At 38.5% G+C, this 18,127-nt stretch overlaps 1 protein-coding gene across 3 annotated transcripts in view; it reads right to left on the bottom strand.

Annotated features, from left to right (window-relative positions):
• Positions 1 to 17,909, bottom strand: part of RPRD1A (regulation of nuclear pre-mRNA domain containing 1A) — a gene marked incomplete at its 3' end in the record, with an annotated part of 39,534 nt that extends 21,625 nt beyond the window's left edge. The window contains exons 1-7 of one of the 3 annotated variants that reach the window (XM_080610424.1): positions 17,530 to 17,909; positions 6,116 to 6,245; positions 5,312 to 5,418; positions 5,135 to 5,229; positions 4,022 to 4,148; positions 3,747 to 3,922; positions 2,162 to 2,248 (exon numbers count right to left, since the gene is read on the bottom strand). In XM_080610424.1, coding sequence (XP_080466550.1) covers positions 2,192 to 2,248; positions 3,747 to 3,922; positions 4,022 to 4,148; positions 5,135 to 5,229; positions 5,312 to 5,418; positions 6,116 to 6,245; positions 17,530 to 17,680 — 843 coding nt within the window. In that variant the 5' untranslated portion in view covers positions 17,681 to 17,909. Of the gene's footprint in view, positions 1 to 2,161; positions 2,249 to 3,746; positions 3,923 to 4,021; positions 4,149 to 5,134; positions 5,230 to 5,311; positions 5,419 to 6,115; positions 6,246 to 17,529 lie in introns of those variants that run through there. The other 2 variants (XM_080610425.1, XM_080610423.1) reach the window with 2 other exon arrangements.
• Between the last annotated feature and the right edge of the window lie 218 nt (positions 17,910 to 18,127).

Genomic DNA, 18,127 nt, shown 5'->3' with positions numbered 1-18,127 from the left:
AATTTGTGTTACTGTGGTGCTTCCATATTTAGGGAGTTGTAAATCACCTACAGTGCTGCAAACACTGCCTCCTAGTAAAAAGCCATTTAGAATGCATACTACAAATCACCTTCGTCAACTTTAACCAAAGATCAGCAAAATACTTTATCTGCTCAGCTGCAAGATTACAAAAGAAATGAATCCCAATTATTTGAAGTGGACTTGAAAAGTACAAAGCATGACTGCATCTATTACCCTAGGTTCATCTGGCACTGAAAGAAAGAAGCTGGCATACAAAGGTAAGTGTAAGGGGTCTAAAGGAAAAAAAAAAAAAACAGCAAGAAAAGCACTACACCCTGTGACAATATGAAGGCCACAGGCGGGGGGAACAACAGATAATAGTATCTATCCAGTCTCACACCAAGAAACAAATTCAAACACAACAGGCCTGTCATAGTACTGTCATCCCCAAATTCTTTGCTTAACACTTTTGTCTGTGTTTGAAACCATTAACCTGGAACAGGGGGGAAAAAAAATAAAAATAGAAGCCTTTGATTCCAGAGCTACAGACTAGGATGACTAACTGCTTGCTGTTTACCCATAAAATCCCATGACAAAATTAAACCCTTCAGGAAGACAAGTCAAGCTATACTGAGCTATAAAGCTCAATTATGAAATAAAAGTGCACAGAGGATATTATTCTCTCAATATGCTAAGAAACCACAATTATAACCAGATGTGAGAGTGTAAGAATATGAATATTGTTTAAACAGCTGTAGAAAATCAGGAATGCAAGATAGCAACATCAATAAAAGTGCCTTAATTAAATGCAAGCTGCTGAAACACAGAAGGCCTCCCAAAGTAGCATTTCCTTCATAAAAATTTAGATTTACTAACAAGATGCTCACCAATTTAAAGTGGTAAATTGACAGAAACACTACACAAGGAAATTGGGTCATTCAGTATATGCTAAGGGTAGTGATGCTACATTTTTCCATAGCATCAAAACAAAGGTGAGAAGAGGCAGTCTTGTTTTTCTAAAGGCCATATGATCCCCTGTCCACACTCATTAATAAGTCATTTAAGATTTCGAAGTATCAAAGCTTTTATTTGAAATTCAGTATGTCTGTTTACTCCGATATCAATGAGACTGTGTTACAGCCAAAAGCAAAGCAATAGGAAAAAACAGTAAATCAGTTACTTCTGTTATTCATGTCATCCCTGTATTTTTAAGGCTATGTTAATTCTAGAATGTCTATAGACAGTATCAAAGAAGATAAACACACCTGGATATTCATTTATGAGTATCTAATCCTCTGTGCCTGCATAACAGAAAGGTCTTTTCATCAGCCTTCAGTAAGATAAAGAGATCAACCAATACTTTTGTTCAAATATTAGGGGGCAGGCAGGGGAAGGGTGACACGATAAGGAAGCACAGGGGGAAGAGTCAACCAAAGCAGTAGAAAACAGGATATTAGTTCTCAGTGTTTTGAGAAAAAGAGGGTTCCTACAAAAATATTCCTGCATAAATTTACATTTTCTCTGACAGAAGAACATCTACCTAAAAATCCCATACAAGTTTTGAAATAAAGCTAGAGTACAGTGAGCCTTAAATATTTATACTACTTTAAGTTTTAAAGTGAAGGGAAAATACTCTTTAGGACAATCCTAAATTTAAGGATGGCTCTAAACAGGCATAAAAGCAATTATAAAATACATTTTCCCTGTTACCTACCTAAAATGTAAAATAGATGTACATTAATAAAGTGAAAGTTCTTTATTGTGCTTGTGAAGGACAATTCCTACATCCATCACTTCTCACTTCTGATGTTCATGTAAACCCAATAGCTAGAGTGTAAGTTACAAAGTGACAGCTTGAAAATGTCTTGTTTCCACAGCTCTCTCCTTTTGGTAATAGCAGCTTCAATGCAAGTGACAGCCAAACTTCTGCATTTGGAATTTCAAATTATGTAACTGAAAGGATTTGAGTTTTAGGAACAACCATGTGAAAGTTTTAAGAAAAAAAAAGGGTATGACACTGGATAAACACTTATCCATCTTGGGCATGAACTCAGTAATGTTTGTGAGAATATAGATGAAAATAGCAGAGGTCTGGTATGAGTAGTTAGAGAATTTCTCCTGTTCCGTTTTCAAAAACAACAGACAATACAAGATTTTGATTCTTAAATTTATTTTTAGCAGGATGTGTGTACTAATGGATGGTGACATCATTAGAAGATAGGTCCGTGTCCACCACCTGCAACAGAAGCTAGACAGATGTTAAAGAAAACCATTTAAGAGTTAAAAATTACACTACTTACCCAGAGCAGACTTAAGTCACCTAATTAAGAAGTACAGTTAGTTATTGATGAAGACATAATAGCTCATATTTATCTGTTGTTAAAATTTTCTGTCAAGATTTAATGCATACATTACCTTGATTTTGATGGGAATCATGCACTTCTGTTTAGAAACAACCGTTAGAGAAACTTCTTATAAAAAAATACTCATGGAAAGACTGGTTATTCAAAAGTTACTTACCTGTAAATTTTTTTCTTCAGAAAATAAAGTATCGGCAAATTTAGGTCTAAAGCTCCCATCTTAAGTTTAAGTTGGAATTCAAATTCTAATATTGTTAAACCAGATCAACAGCAGGTAACATTTCTAGGTTCTGCTGAGAATATAACCTCTTGTTTCTTTCCACACCTGGGTATCTGACAAACAGGCAGGATCTCAGCAATGTAGTTACAGATTAGCGATATTAATTCAGAAAGAAATGAAGACTTGATATAACCCAGAGACCATTTTATACTAAAACGTCAATTGACAGAAGTCTAACAAATGAAACAAGCTTTTCTAGAACAAGTTCATTTGACAAGAAATTAAACTTACAACAGCAAAACCTAGGGAGAGACAGCTCAGGAAACAGAGTCTCAAAGAATTAGGTGACAGCCCCTTTCCCAGTGCTATTTTAAATAAAAAGCCAAGAAGCAAGGCACAATCTGAGCTATGGTATTTTCTAAGACTGTAAAGACAGAGTCCTTGCTTCAGAAAATAAATGCATCTGGCTACAGGTATTTTGTATTTACATCAGAAGAGAGCAATTTCTTTAACAAAACAAAACAAACAAACAAAAAAGGTAAACTAAGTAAGCTGGCCATATAGACAGTACCATGAAGATATCCTGATCTTAGACTTCAAAACTTTGGAATGTTTATCAGCCCGAACTTTCCAAACCAAAAGGAACTACTGCTAATGAGCATAAAGCCACTTTACTTAACACAAGTTTAGAAACTTGATTTTAAGGTTCTTGTTCTTTCTTGGTTCATAATTCTTTATTAATACCCTGGGTGACTCCACCTTGGCCCATAGTTCTTTATTAACAACCTGCATTTATACCACACTGATTAGCCTAAAAACTTTCTTGCAGTTTACCTCAACATCCTAGAACTTCATCTCGTTAAAACGTACAGGTACTATATCCTGCTTTCTATCTGCACTACTAAAACTAAGCCTGTACATATAATGAACACTGAATAGGCTGAAAAAAAAACAAACACTGAAGCCATTACAGTTGTAACATTACCTAATGTTGAGCTGGTTTAAGATTTGGAACACAAGAACATTGTTAATAATGTGCTGGAAGCAAAGACGTAGCAGTGGCAATTAAATATTTACTTTTGGAGAGAAAAGTTGTTTAGGCAAACTAAAAACATTTACAAGAACAAGCTTTAGCGAAGAATGGACTAAAACAAAACATTACGCACTTCCAGCTTATGTTCCTTCTCTGCAAGGAATTCTTTTTGACATCGGAGAAAGTCCGACAACATTCGAGTTAGCTGTTTTCTATCATCTATTTCAGCTGCCAACCTGCCATTGTAATCCGCCAGCAACATACATGCATCATCTACCATTTTGGAAAGTTGCTCTCCAGACTCCTTATCTAAAAAGCAAGCAGAGAAAAACAAGTAAAGCACGATTTCATTGTAATACTGGTAAGTTCTCAGAACCGCATTTCAGTTACTGGGACCCCAACCCTCACCTGTTATTCTGTCTAACAGGGACACATCTTGGACCTCTATAGGCAAAGAAGCTATTCTCTGATGAACTGCTGCATCCCCAGAGGCAGCGTTTTCTAGTTCTTGTAATGCTCTAATGAGATCTGTGGTCTGAAAGAAGCATGCAAGATCGAAAACTAGTTTAAATAAACAGATCCTAGTACAAAACAGTATTTCACAATAAGCTTATGGAATAAATTTGATGGTAATTTTAGCAGCATTTATGTTGTCAGCATGGCAATATTTTATCCCCTCTCAGACTGGAAATAAAACAGTCAAGCCATTATTTCTCAGAACACTGCAGTGTTGCTAGTTTTAAAGTTCACCTTCCTAAAATAGATTTTTCATTTAAATTATTGATGCAAGACTACTTCTAAGTCTTTTATTTTTGACATTAGTGATAATTTTACAGTACCTTTCATTTCACTATACATTTCTACATTATTTTTCTTGTAGTTTTGCTTCACTATTGCATTAGACTAGATCAGTGCACTTCTTTTGGAAGTAGGGCTGATGTTCATAGAAGCCCAGATGTCTGTTACAGAGAAACATACTAAATAGTGATTATTTGAGGGAAGCCATTCTTGCCATAATAAAAAGCCTTTTGAGATAGGGCAGTAGCATTAAAAAAAAAAAAAGAAAAAAAAAAAAAAAAAAACCCACAACAAAACCCAAAACCCACAAGAACTATAAGAGCTATAACAATGCAAGGTAGGCAAGAACTTTCCCCAACCATCTTGATTGCAACATTGAGAAATATTTTACTGCTAAATCGACAACAACCTTATTCTAATACATGTGTTACTTGTTACCACTCTGGAAACCAAATGAGAACTTGAAACATTGTAGAAACTAATGCTGAAATCCTGCTGTGGACACGCTGGGTATCTAGTTAATACACTCTGGTTTAGTGTCAAACTGACTTAGGGTTACAGCATGCTCCACCTGTAACCCAAAGTACTGTGAAGGAGTTTCAGGTCTAGTCACCCTCGCTCAGAAACCGTTATCTCATTAAAAAGAAAAGCAGAGACCATTAAAAACCAACAGTAACTGCTACTAAAACATATGCAGACAGAATTTTACAAACATGCTTTTACCTGAGGAGGGTCCGAGGGAGAACTTCGAGGTGAACAGTTATTTTCATCAACTTTTATCTGTTCATACGTGCGCTTCCTCACCTTTCTGTCTCCATCTAAATGAAAACAACCACAGCAGTCAGGGAAATAATATTCTAAAGAAAAGACTAAATTTTCATACACACATAAAATACTTACACAAAGCTTGCCTAAGTTGCTCTAACACATCATTTTCATAAACAGACCTTTCTTCCCAGATAGAGAGCACTCGGCCAAGGTGCTTCTTACAACTCTCGTCAGACTCACTGTTACAAGGAGAAAAGCAAAAATCAGCACTAGGTGAAAGTACAGCACCGCTGTAGGATTACGTCACACAAGGACTGTGACATGCCTCAGCAATATCAAAGTATGAGAAGTCAATCTCAGAAAATAGCAAAATCACATTTTAAAGAAAATAAAGCAAAGACCAGTTCAACAGGTCTTAACAAGCACACAAAAAGGGCCAGCATCCAATTCTCTTTCTGTTTGCTTGCTTGACCCATGGATCTGTAGATGTGTAGCCCTATTACACAAACACCGCAAGTAGGTTTGTGTTGCATCAACAGCTGTGTACCATGTGAAAATAATTTTGTATCTAGAGTCTAGAATCATCATGCAACAAGATGAATGGCTGCTGGGGAAAAACAAATCATACAACACCAGTAATGAAACACATCAAACTGTTGTAGCACATAAAATACAGACTGAAAACAAGTCTTAATTTAAGACATAGCTAACAGCTTTCTAAGGCAAAAGGGACTGAATGCAGATGAATTTACTACGCAACTTCATCCAATATCATTAAGACTGAGATCAAAAGAACACTGAATAAACTAACAAGACTTCCAAGTACAGAAATAGCACACAAAGACTAGCTGGGTCAGGAGAGATGCACTGAGGACTTCTCTACTACACCTCAAATACAGTATGACGAAGGACACTGCACGTAACAGTATACTGTACCTTGAAACATGCTTAAAAGCCTCCACTATTACCGGAGCAAAATCTTTTGTAAATTCTGGTCCTTTCCTTTTGCTGTTCTGTATGACATCATTGGCCAAGTACAGGAACGTCAGCTTCCTACTTGGTTTTGCTAATAAAGAGAGTGATAAACAGGAATAATTAGAAAAGTTAGTTACTCAGATTAATACCTCTTTATCCATATTTATGCTAAATACAAAAAACAAATCCAGGGTGTTTTTCCTATTCTCATGACCGCTTACAACATTTCACTCTAGTTCTGTATTTAAAAATGTGAAAAGACTCTGGTCACCCATTGGCTTTTTCCCTCTCTTCTGCTGTAACTCTGCTCATATTCTTCCTCCTTCATAATATGACATGAGTTCCTTCTAGCACCATCTCCAAAAATAAACAGAAAACAGCATGACACTCTGAAGTGTTCTTCAGTCCCCAACTATTTTCACATGTTTTCGTGAGCCCTATGTGATTTGTGTCTTTGGTAGCCTTCATGGATTTCTTCCAAGTACTTTAGCTTCCCTTTAAGCCTGCATTTCTTACACCAATGAAGTCTTTTGACAAGGAGTTTCAGACCCACAATCACTTATATGAAGAACCTCCTTCTTTCAGTTTTAATTTCAGCCCTATAAATAACCACCCCTCATTCTCATATTTGAGTAAACTGAACAGTCAGTCCCTAGTCAATCTCTCCACACCATTCAGATACTTCCCTCCCTTATCTTCTAATCATGAACACACTCGTGTGTGCAGCTGTAATATTAAGAAAACATTTCCAAAAAATCACTTTCAGGCTTTTGGGGTGTATCTCTTCTCCAAGCATCTCAAGCGTTCTGGCCCATTAACATTAAATAAATTACAAGCTTCAAATTTACAAGTTGCTTTTGAAAATCCATTGCATATTTTAAATGTTCCTACTCACGTATTTTCATTTTCCACCCCACTTCATCTAATCTTCATTAGCCTACAGGTTTCTCAGAGCTACAACTGTTATTGCTACACTTCTAACCTTGTGTTAACACCAGAAAAATTTCAGGCTCCATTACCAACCACACCGTCTCAGCACATATGCTGACTTTAAAAAGAGATTTCTCTTAAAAGATGGATTTAAGTTTTCCTGCCCTTCTGAGGAAAGCAGCATTGCGGTAAAGCCTTTAGATGTTCTTTAAACAGGTGCTCAGTTCCCAGCATGATTTGATTTTGTTAATTTCCACTGCAACCTCTCAAACATTCTGAACCACCCTCACAAAGAAGAAAAAAATTTAACATTGGTATGCTTCCATTCTAAGGAAATGCTTTTGAGAATAAATTTTGCACTATAGAAAGACTTCCCTGAAGGACTTATCCTTGGAGTATTGAATTTTTCCATCCTCTTGGACAGACATATCCAAAAAGTTAAGACAGTTCTGGATTAAGGGGAGGGTGAGGAAGTAACAACTGTTATAAGTAAAAATTCACCTATCTCTCAGAATCAAGGCAAACCAAAATGTGGCAAAAAAGTTTTGAAGTGCTGCACACAAGGCAGATCTATTAGAAGTCTCCTCCGAACAACAAAGTCACTACATGTAAACACCCTGGAAATTAATCTGTTTGAGTCAAAATCTGGCTAAAATAAAATGAAGACTCTAGAAATTAAGTAGCATATAAAAATAATTATATATTATATATAATGTATATATATATATATAGCATATATATACATATAAGCATATATGTGAAAACCTCACATAAACCAACACATCTCCTACCCACTCTTTCAGGTAAATCACAGCTCTGACACAGAAAGCTTTGAATTAGTCAGAGAGTCTTAGAAAACACATCTTGTCTCATGAGTGCACCAAAATGTTTAATGTTTATTAAAGCTGATCCTAACCCCTACCCCGGTTTCTTAAATAAGCCCAGAATTAGGACTCAAAATTTAATGAAACAGGCTGTTGCCTATACTATATCCTCTGAGTTGCATGTAGGATAGGTCCTTGCCCACCCATTTCACAGAAAAAAAATCATGTTTTAACCCTCAGAGATGCAACCCATTTGTGACAAGCCAACTTCCTTGTTTCCAACAAGTAACCATCTTGATGGTAAAAACAAGAGATATATGTAGTGCCATGAAGTCAGGTGATGTTGATTTTCACAAAGCCTTTACTCTATTCACTACACTAAACAGATCAATATACCATGTTTGGAAAAAGCATGCTAAAACCCAGAAGTCACTCAAAACACTATTACTCTGTGGCTTTGGTTAGATATTCAACTAAAATTCTACTCCTGTGTTCGCAGAGAGAATGTGAAGTAAAATTTAATTCCTCTTGCTGTAAGAATGCTCTGCAGAATTCCAAGGCTAAACATGTCATCTGCTCTCAAGAAGTGTTCCTGTCCAGTTCACAAATCTTCAGGAGTTACATACTGGCCTACCACCACTCTGCCTTACGCCTGAGGCTAAGGTGCAATGTAGCAACTCAGGTTGACAACCATTAGCTGAAAAAACATGAAGTGTTCTATCACTGCTACGACTGTAAATTAACTATGGAAGTCTGAAATACAAAATTAAATTCCAGATCAGATGGATCTGTTCTAGAGGGGGGGGGAAAAAAAAAAAAAAAAAAAATCAGTCTCTTTAAAAGTGTCTCTTTTCAGTAGCAGTTACAACAGCTTTTCAACCCTGGGCTTTGATATACCTCAGAACACCAAAATGGATCAAAGAACAGCTACAGACTATTTTTAAAAAAGTGTCTTCAACACATGGCAAGGCTATTAGCAAAAGCTCTCTTACTGTCAGAAGAAAGTGAAAGAAAAAAATGGAAGATCTTAGGTTAAAGAATGATCTGAAAGGCACATACTGCCAAAGTATAGTGTTAGAAGTAGCTAGCCCACACTACCTTTGGTACACTAACGGTACAGTCTGCAAACACAAAACTGCAAAGAAAGCACCCGTGTTGGACTGAGTCATCTTTTCAGACACTCTTGTGCAGCGTTCACATAACTCTTCAGCTTGTTTCAGTTTTATTTACTATTCACCCACCAAAGCAGCTGCCTGAAGCACTGGATTCTGAAATATTTTAACAGGTCAATGGTGCTGGTTGGTACAAAGGCCATATTAAGCACATTAAGCATCCACAGTGAGACTAACCAGGATTGGCACTTTGCAACTGAAACTAAGTCTGTCCCAAAAAAGTATCTGACATATTTAAATACCAATGAATACTCTGCAGGCATTCATGGAATTTAACCTGCAAATAGTGTAATCAGGCATCTACAGTGGACAGACTTAGCATTCTCATTATCAAGTCTTAGTTTCCAGCAAGCTATACTTCTTAGGAATACATACCTGTTAGTCCAATCTAGGCATTCCTAGTTCTCTACCAATCCAGCATGAATGCCCTGACATTATATGCTTGAAACCACAAAACTCAGTGAACTAGAATGCTGATGAGCCACCACTTCAGTGAAGAAATTCTAAAATTTTACCTTGGAAGGCAGTAAGCAAGTTATCTTCACTCAGGTTAACTCTGGTAATCAAAGCCATCATAATCCTATTCATCTTCTCCAGGTCTACTTCCTGGCATTGGAAATTGAGCTCCCATGAAGATTGCTAGAAACATGCCCATCAGTGTCATGCTCTTCTATACCTCTTCCCTAGAGCTGAGATGAATTTGCTGTCTTAGACACACAAGCATAAGGAATTTCACCTACATCGCACTACAAGTGTATAGTCTATTGATGTATCTGAAAATCTTTCATCAGGCTTTCACTTTCTACAGGCCAGCTCTGCTAGGAATGAAAATACCATTTAACAAAAGGTTTTGAGAAAGTGAACATCAGTAGGTTAAAATCCCACAACAGTTATCAGCACTAAACAGTTTCTTTTTTTTACTAAAGCTCTTTAACACAGATTCAAATAAAGGTCTGACTCAATTGCTTTTCAATTACATTAGTTTATATATATACAGCAGAATATGAGTCTCAGCAACTGCCAAAATCCCTGGGACATTTCCTATATCATGACATGCTTCACACCTTCACAAAAGAAGTTAAATGACATCTCTGTAAACACCTGACAAACTTTCAAGCTTTTTGTTACAAGAGCCAACTCATCTTAAGTCAAGGAGCACTGAAACTTGAGTGCAAGATCACTGACCTTTCCCCACTGAGAGCTAAATCTGAGATTTTATGAAAGCTGGTCAAGCGCAGCACCTTTGGTAACATGGTTGAAGGTAGTAACACGCTGTAAAGTCCCTTGAGAGGCTATGGCCAGAAAGCACAATTCAAAAATAATATAATCCATAAAAGGCATGTTGTACAACAAGCACTTCATCTTAAAATACATTAACCTTCTGTTATGCAAAGGTTAAGTGTTCAACACTGCACTGTCACCTGATTCTCCTGGTGAATTTTACCAAGGTTTAAGAACTGCTGTGTTTCCTTTTCAAAGACAGGAATGAGACTGCCTACAGAATATTTGAGGGTCCTACTTCAATATTTGAGGGTCCAAGTGAGTTTGGAGGCTAGTAGACGAAAGAAACAGCAAACAGCCACTGCTGGGAGAGGCCATCAACATCAAATTACCATGGGGATGTGAAAAAGTTGGTCACAAACCAAGGAAACCCTTCTGAAATAATTACTCTGCAGAAGCTTCCCACTGTAGTTGGTATATCCTGAATTACCTGAACACGTGAAACAAAACAACTCCTTTCATTGCCTCGCCTGGCTGGTACAATGCCAAGATGGATACAAATCCACAGCAATAACAGTTTTAGGATAGAAAAAATACACCACACCAAAGTATTTAAAAGCAGAATGGTGAAACATAGGCAGATTCAGGTAAGATACAAGGACGCAAGTGGTACAGCAATAAATTAATACAGATTTGTACACATTGCATTCTTTCAAAACTAGTATTAGAGAGTCAACTAGTCAGGCTGAATTACACAATCCAAATGTGACTATTTTAAGTGACAGATTCTGACATGGCTCATCTGTTGCTCCTGACTATAGGTAATTTTATAAATCATTATGCAATAAATACATTTTTCTAACTTGACTTAACTCACATTCACCTGAAGTTTTGCCTGCCGTTAGTTGATCTCCAAACCTTTCTGCATAGATGAGAAGACTCATGTGGGTAAGTGGGAAGCGCAAACACCTCCACCTTAAGTAGCTTACTGGCCTCCCCAAGAACACCTACCAACCAGTGAAATCAGTAAGCCATAGTTTTGTTTATTTAAAATGTTTCTTTTTAAAAGAAAACCAAACCTATTTATTCTCTCAGGTGTATCACATTGGCCAATGATGCTATACCACCAATATGTTGAATAATCTACAACCACCAATAAAGAAAGATTCCTTCTCTACTATGTAGTGCAGAAAAACTGCACTACATAGTAGAGAAAATAATTGTTTTAAACCAGGAACTTTTTTCCTGAAATCCACTTCACATCTGCAGAGCAATATATTTCCACTACTTTTGGTTGTGGTTCTGCTCCAAATCAGTTAACTGAGTATTAGAGTAATTCAGATGTAGTATAACTTGCAAATCTGGTTTTAATGTTGCTAGATCTTCTCAATTTGCCTACTAAGAGCCTCTATCTTCCAATTTTCAGCAGCACTGAGCAACTGTCACAACAGCCACTAGCTTCAGAAAAACATACTGCATCAATGCCAACAGCTATAATGACTGAGGACATAAACAATAATGTTATGTCCTAGCAGCAGCAGTGGTAGACAAACAGCCATAAATAATTAAAACCAGTCACTTCTTATAGCATTGGACAACTTCAACACCTGGAAAACAACAAAAAGTTCAACCATAATAAACTGGAACAACAGGTAAACTGGAACAACATGTAAAACTGGCAGGGCTGAGTGCTAAAAATATGTCCCTCTGTGGCAGCTCAGATGTACACAACTGTTACAGAACTTTAGCTGTCTTAAAGACAATATACAATGGCTCTGCTAACCTGGATAAGCTTTGCAGTGAAGACACAGCGTGACACAGGTGGGGTGACAGATGACAGCCAAAACAAAGAGGTCAAGTGATTACGGAGAGGCAGGTTCAGCATCAGTTTCCAAGACTGACTTATCTATGAGATGCCATGTCAGGCTCTGAGGAAACAGATACTTGAATCTGAAATTAGGTTTAAAGATACAACACAACAACTATTAAAATATCACTAGGTTGTAAATACCTAACAAGTGACAGAGCTGGACCTGGAACAGCTAACAGAAAATTAGTTGACAGGAAAAGTAGTACAGAAAAATTACTGGAGTTAAAATTAAAAAGTCCCATACTACCAAACTCAAACACTTAGCAATTTTACTTTTTTAGCTTTTTAAAAAGAACATGTTTTAACCCAGTACAGCAAATACCACATGAAGCCTATTGAACAAGCACCCTACTATTCATCCTTGAAGGTTGATGCTTTGAATTATGGAATTGAAATTTTAAATTTCAAAGCACACAAACAACAAACCCCTACAGCTGCAGGGTATTCTGAAACCAGCGGTTAAGAGATGTACGTAATAGAACATCTGTTTTACAAATAACAAAGAACACGTCTTAACAGCCTCCATCTCAGAAAAGCCTCTTCAAGGTTGCTCCTAAGGGTTTTCTCAGTGGCTGCAGGCTTACAAAACAAAATTGCATGTGTCATGCCACTACTTAGTTTAAAAAAAAAAAACCCAACAAAAAACAACCCCAACAACAAACAAACAAAAAAAAAAAAAAAAAAATCAATTAACCCTGTAAGTCAATCCTTTGATATACACACAAAATTAAGACAGTTTTAACAGGCCCACTAGTTGCATTTTGGGAATGACTGATGTATTCACATTAGTTAATTAATTAGTACTACTTAAGTACTTAAATACTGAGTAAACTTACAACTAGCAAGTATTTAACTATTTAACTTCAAGTGTTACATTTCATACATCTGAAATCTAGCTGGAACAGAATCTTTTTCCTCAGTGCACACTTCTCAAGCCTTTGCCAAGTTCTCCCTAACTTTCACTCAAAAGTTTCTGTAAAATAGTTAGGTTATGGAGCAACATTATCACAGAACTTAATTCACAAAAGTTACTTTGAAGCAACCATGAAGGTGACATATCGTAAGAAAAAAACCCCACACTTTTCTAGAATAAAAATCCAAACCACATGAGATTCTCATTTTAATAAAACATTTACTACAAATGAAGAATAACCTCCTTACCAAATTATTTATTCCGTAAGTCAACTATGAAATTCAAAAGAACACAAACTCAATATTAGTATAAGCCAGGGCTAATACAGGCTGCAGACTATAGGGGAGACACCATCCTCACAGTCTCCTTTCTGCCAACACCAGCATTCCATCAGGGAACTCATCTATTTCAAACTAATTCTTGGGTTTTCAGCAGCAGCACAGCACAAGATACTGTCAGCAAAAAAGCATCAGAAATATTTAAAGACATAGCTAACCAACAGCAGACTGGAAAAGGAGCTGTTCTGTTGTCATTGTAGACCTCTGCTTATCTGTCAAAACAGGAAAAATCTTTGTTATTTTTTTACAGTTGTAATTTAAGTTAAATGCATTCTATCAATCTTTTCTCATCAGTGAACAAAAGATCAATGAATGACAATCTATTCTCTATCAATCATAATAATAGATAGTGTGGAAAAAAAAATCCGCCACTACATACACTAAAATGTGGAGTATCTTGAGTGACACCTGAGTGGTTTTGCACAGATGCATAATCAGGAATACTTAATACCACCAGCTCTGCCACAGTCCCACCCTTATGGCACCATTCACCCATGCATTTTTCATTAGCATGTATTTGAGGGCAGTCATCAAGCAGAAAGTCCCTATACTCAGTCTCTTGAAGCATATAATATGCAAGTCCTGATCTAATTTCATAAACTACTGGCTGTATAAGATGACATCCTTTCCTTATGTATTTGTGCACCTGGACAATTCAGAGTTATCAGTACTTTCACAATACAGTCAATTCTAGAATACTCCAATTTCTTATTCTTTCTAAGAATGACCCCATGAATTCTACATGCCAGTACATTAGGAACTACATATAAAAGTTATGGTAGTATTAGGGGAAAAGCATATATGCATACTCCTTCAGTAATCACAGTTACATCAACTCTATTGACGAAACCTTAGCAACACTGGAATTCAGCGAGACAAATCCAGTATAACCACTCCAAGTTATGACAAAGATGTGCAAGTTCTGACCATTCTCCAAGTTTACATCTAAATGCAAGAGTTCACCAAGAAATTCAGTGAAAGTTCAACTGTAGATGAAGGTTTATGAAACATATGATCTGTAGAAGTGCCCTAATATAGGTCCAATTAATCCAAGTAAACAGGAAGGGACTAAAATTTTATGTTGCTCAAGTTATACTCACATTTGAAAATCTGCCTCTTCACCTCTACTCTAACATAATACAAAGACAATGACTATTTTAAAAATAAAAGAATCAGAACCAAATATGTATGAACAAAAGAGCTGTGATCCTAGTACTTGTTCTCATGAATAACTAAAGATGTCTTCAGAAAGGTTCATGCAAGCTGATCTGATGCAAGTGATCTTTTTATTTAGCCAGAGAAAAAGTAGTATCACACTGTACTGTGTTCAACTTGGTTATACAATGTTCCATGAGTCCAAAAGGGAGTAGGCTGGAAGGAAGGTCTGGAGACAGAGGTGACAATGAAAAATTAATACAATGAAAGGAAATAAGATTTGGAACGGCAAAGTTCATTTTCAGTTTTAGGACACTACTGACTAGCAATAGCAGCAGACAGCGCCAATAATTTTTGTGTCAATATTCCCCAAACAGAGATCATTTTTCTCTCAGGTAGGAGGGAAATCATGTTTCTATGATTTGGCTGGTGGGCAAGTCAGAAACCTTAAATTTACTCTATGACCTTATTGCCAGCATTCTACTTTGTGATGTTTTATGCAAGTCACTTCACAACAGCATACTGGTTTTCCTTCTCATTTTCCACAGGCTGACTGCTTAGAATACTAAATCCACCCCCTTTGGGGATTAGAGACCACCTTAAAATTACATGCTGCAATTAGCAAAAAGTTAGTACTGGGCTAATGTAAGCTAACATTTATAAAGCTCAGGTGCTATTTATCAGAGATGGAAAATTAAAATACATCCTGTGTATATTAACTATGCCAGCTTCAAAATGAAGTGGAACACAGGCTTAAAAGCACAGAAGGAAAGGTGCAGGACGCTGAAATCACCCAAGTTGCTCCTACCTGACACAGAGTATCAACGGTTTCTACACACCCATGAAGGCTGGCTTCCAAAGAGGTCACCAGAAAAATCTTACTCTGAAGAAGCAAAGGCTGGACAACAATTTCAACAAACTGAAGAGGAAAACAATTATAGCAGCGACACTCATCCAAAGCTCAAAACAGGCCTAAAAGTGGAAGCCAGACACTGAAAACTGGCAGAAAGCAAAGCATTCCCATGAGTTCTTAAGAAGATTGTTATCCTTACCACTCAAAGCCACCTTAGAACATGTAAGCCATATTTCATAGAATGGTTAGGGTTGGAAAGATCATCTAGCTCCAACCCACTTGCCATAGGCACAGACACCCTTCACTAGATCATGTCACCCAAGGCCCTGTCCAACCTGGCCTTGAACACTGCCAGGGATGGAGCATTCACCATTTATTTGGGCAACCTGTTCCAGTGCCTCACCACTCTCACAATAAAGAACTTCTTCCTTATATCTAACCTGAATTTCCCCTGTTTAAGTTTCAAACATTTAATTTTTCCGATTAGTCAAACAGCACAACAGGCAAATTATGCTAATACTGAAGTTAAGCACTGACCATTAGTATTACAGATTATTATAAACTGGCATTGTGCATTTTAATTAAGATGAGCAACCAAAACTCTGGCTTTGTTCCAATTAGTTTAAGATACCTTTCTGATATCATCCAAACCACCAAACATTCAAGCTGGCTGTTTAGAAGACCTGGAAACATAAAACGTTTCAGATGCAGATTGGAGATCATTCATTTGTTCTCAGAACAAGAAAGCATGTTTGCAAAAAACATTGTGAAAATGAGCCACGTGAAAACCTACAGAGTTCATAGGAACGAATCTCCATATTATACTGTAACTTATCATTACTTCATACGCAAGATACTTATTTTAAGGGTAGTTCATCTGCTATGAAGTTACATCCCCTAACCAAGAGGTCATTGTGATCCAGCCATGCACTCTTTGTATTCCATTACATATAATTCTATTATATGTATACATACATATAATACAGCTATTCCTCTTATTTTTGAGAAACTGAGTGGTTCCTCTTTCTTAAGTCCTGTAATAGCTTAGTCCTATTTTTCCTCTCCACTTGAAAACCTAGCCTTCTACTTTCCCCGTTAAAGAGCCACATATTAATGGACCTCCAAAGGAAACTACTGCAAAACTGTAACACTTCCTAGAGCAAACCAGAATTCTAGCAAGAGACTTCTTTTTCTTAGATGAGACAACTTAAGATCATATAATTTTCCAGTCAGGTCAAATAAACTTTCACATGCCATTTCTGCCTTTGAGTCCCTGAACCTACAGCTTTAAGTTCTTTCCTATTAAAATGAAAGCCAAATAAGAATCTAGGTCTGCACACTCAATATCAGATACTCAATACAGCTAAAACCCCACACATTTCTGTGATGCTAACATTTGTATTAGCCATCTGGCAAAAACAGGAAGTAAAAACCACTTTGGACATATTAAATTGATCTTTCCCCAGAATATTCCCATCCTCAGCTGCCCTATAAGAATAGTCGCTGGCATGAGTGGACAAAGCCCACCGTGTCAGGAAACTCAAGCGGTGTAACAGCTACCCATCATTACGGATGACGAAATACAAGGCCTAAGAAGGGTGATCTTGAAAAGCCGTAACGGCCCGTACTAAAACAAAAAGCCTTAAGACCTGTGCTTGCCTCCTTCCTTCCCTTTTCCCACTTTCCATTTAAAAAAAAAAAAAAAAAAAAAAAAGAGTAAAACACCAGAAGCGGCCTCCTTAGAGGCGTCTCACTGAAGGCGGAATGAGAAGGAGAAAACAGAAGCCAGGGGAGTGGAGAAAAAACAGAGGGAGGAGAAGAACCTCCCATCCCCCAGTCATGAAGAAACTGAGACGCGGGGCTCAACATTTGCCCCAGTAGCTCCTTTCTCCCCAGCTACCGGGGCGTGCCGGCCCTCCCTCCTCCCCGGCTCGACAGGCCGAGGAGCCCTGCCTCAGCAGCCGCACACTCGAGGGTGGCCTCCTCCCGCCGCAGCCGTCGCATCCCCGCCCAAACCCGCTGCCCCCGAGGAAGGCCGCACCCGGTAGCCAACGGCGGAGAAAGGCCCAGCAGGGTGGCTGCGGCAGTGTCAGGCTCACCTTTGCGCAGCTCCCGCTCCCACACGCTGACGATGAGCGCCGAGTGCTTGCGGTGGTGGATGAGCCACAGGCTCAGGGTCTGCACGCTCTGCTGCGAGTTGCTCAGCTCCGACAGCTTCCGCTCCAGCGCCGCTTCTGAGAACGCCGACATAGCCGGGCCGCACTCGACTCCGCTCTACTCAGCCTCGCTTCTGCCGTCGCCCCTACCGGCCCGGGTCAGCCGCACTCAGTCTCCGCCTCTACACCCCAGCAGGGGAGGAGCCGAACGAGCTCCGTCCCTTCCCGCCTCGTCTCGCCGGCCGCTACTTCCGCGCTCCCCGGCAGCCCGCCGCTAACAAAATGGCGACAGCCGAGCCTCCCGGAGTACCGCCCTACCCCGCTCCGCCTCTCTTCTCCTCATTCCGCCACTTCCGGCAGAGGCCCACAAGGAGGCGGAGCGAGGACTGGGGAGGTGGATCTTAGAGCGGGTGCGCCCTGTCGCGTCTCTCCGAGTAGTCTCCGCACGGCCCCCGGGGCGCGGCCGTTAGGTCCGCTCCACCTGAGGGAGGTGGATTGTGGCTGGACAGTGGTTTGCTTGGTGATTTCACTTAACTCGCCA

This window comes from Psittacula echo, assembly GCF_963264785.1.
Source record: "Psittacula echo genome assembly, chromosome: 2".
Lineage (NCBI taxonomy): Eukaryota > Metazoa > Chordata > Aves > Psittaciformes > Psittacidae > Psittacula > Psittacula echo.
This window is presented reverse-complemented; position numbering and strand designations above follow the sequence as displayed.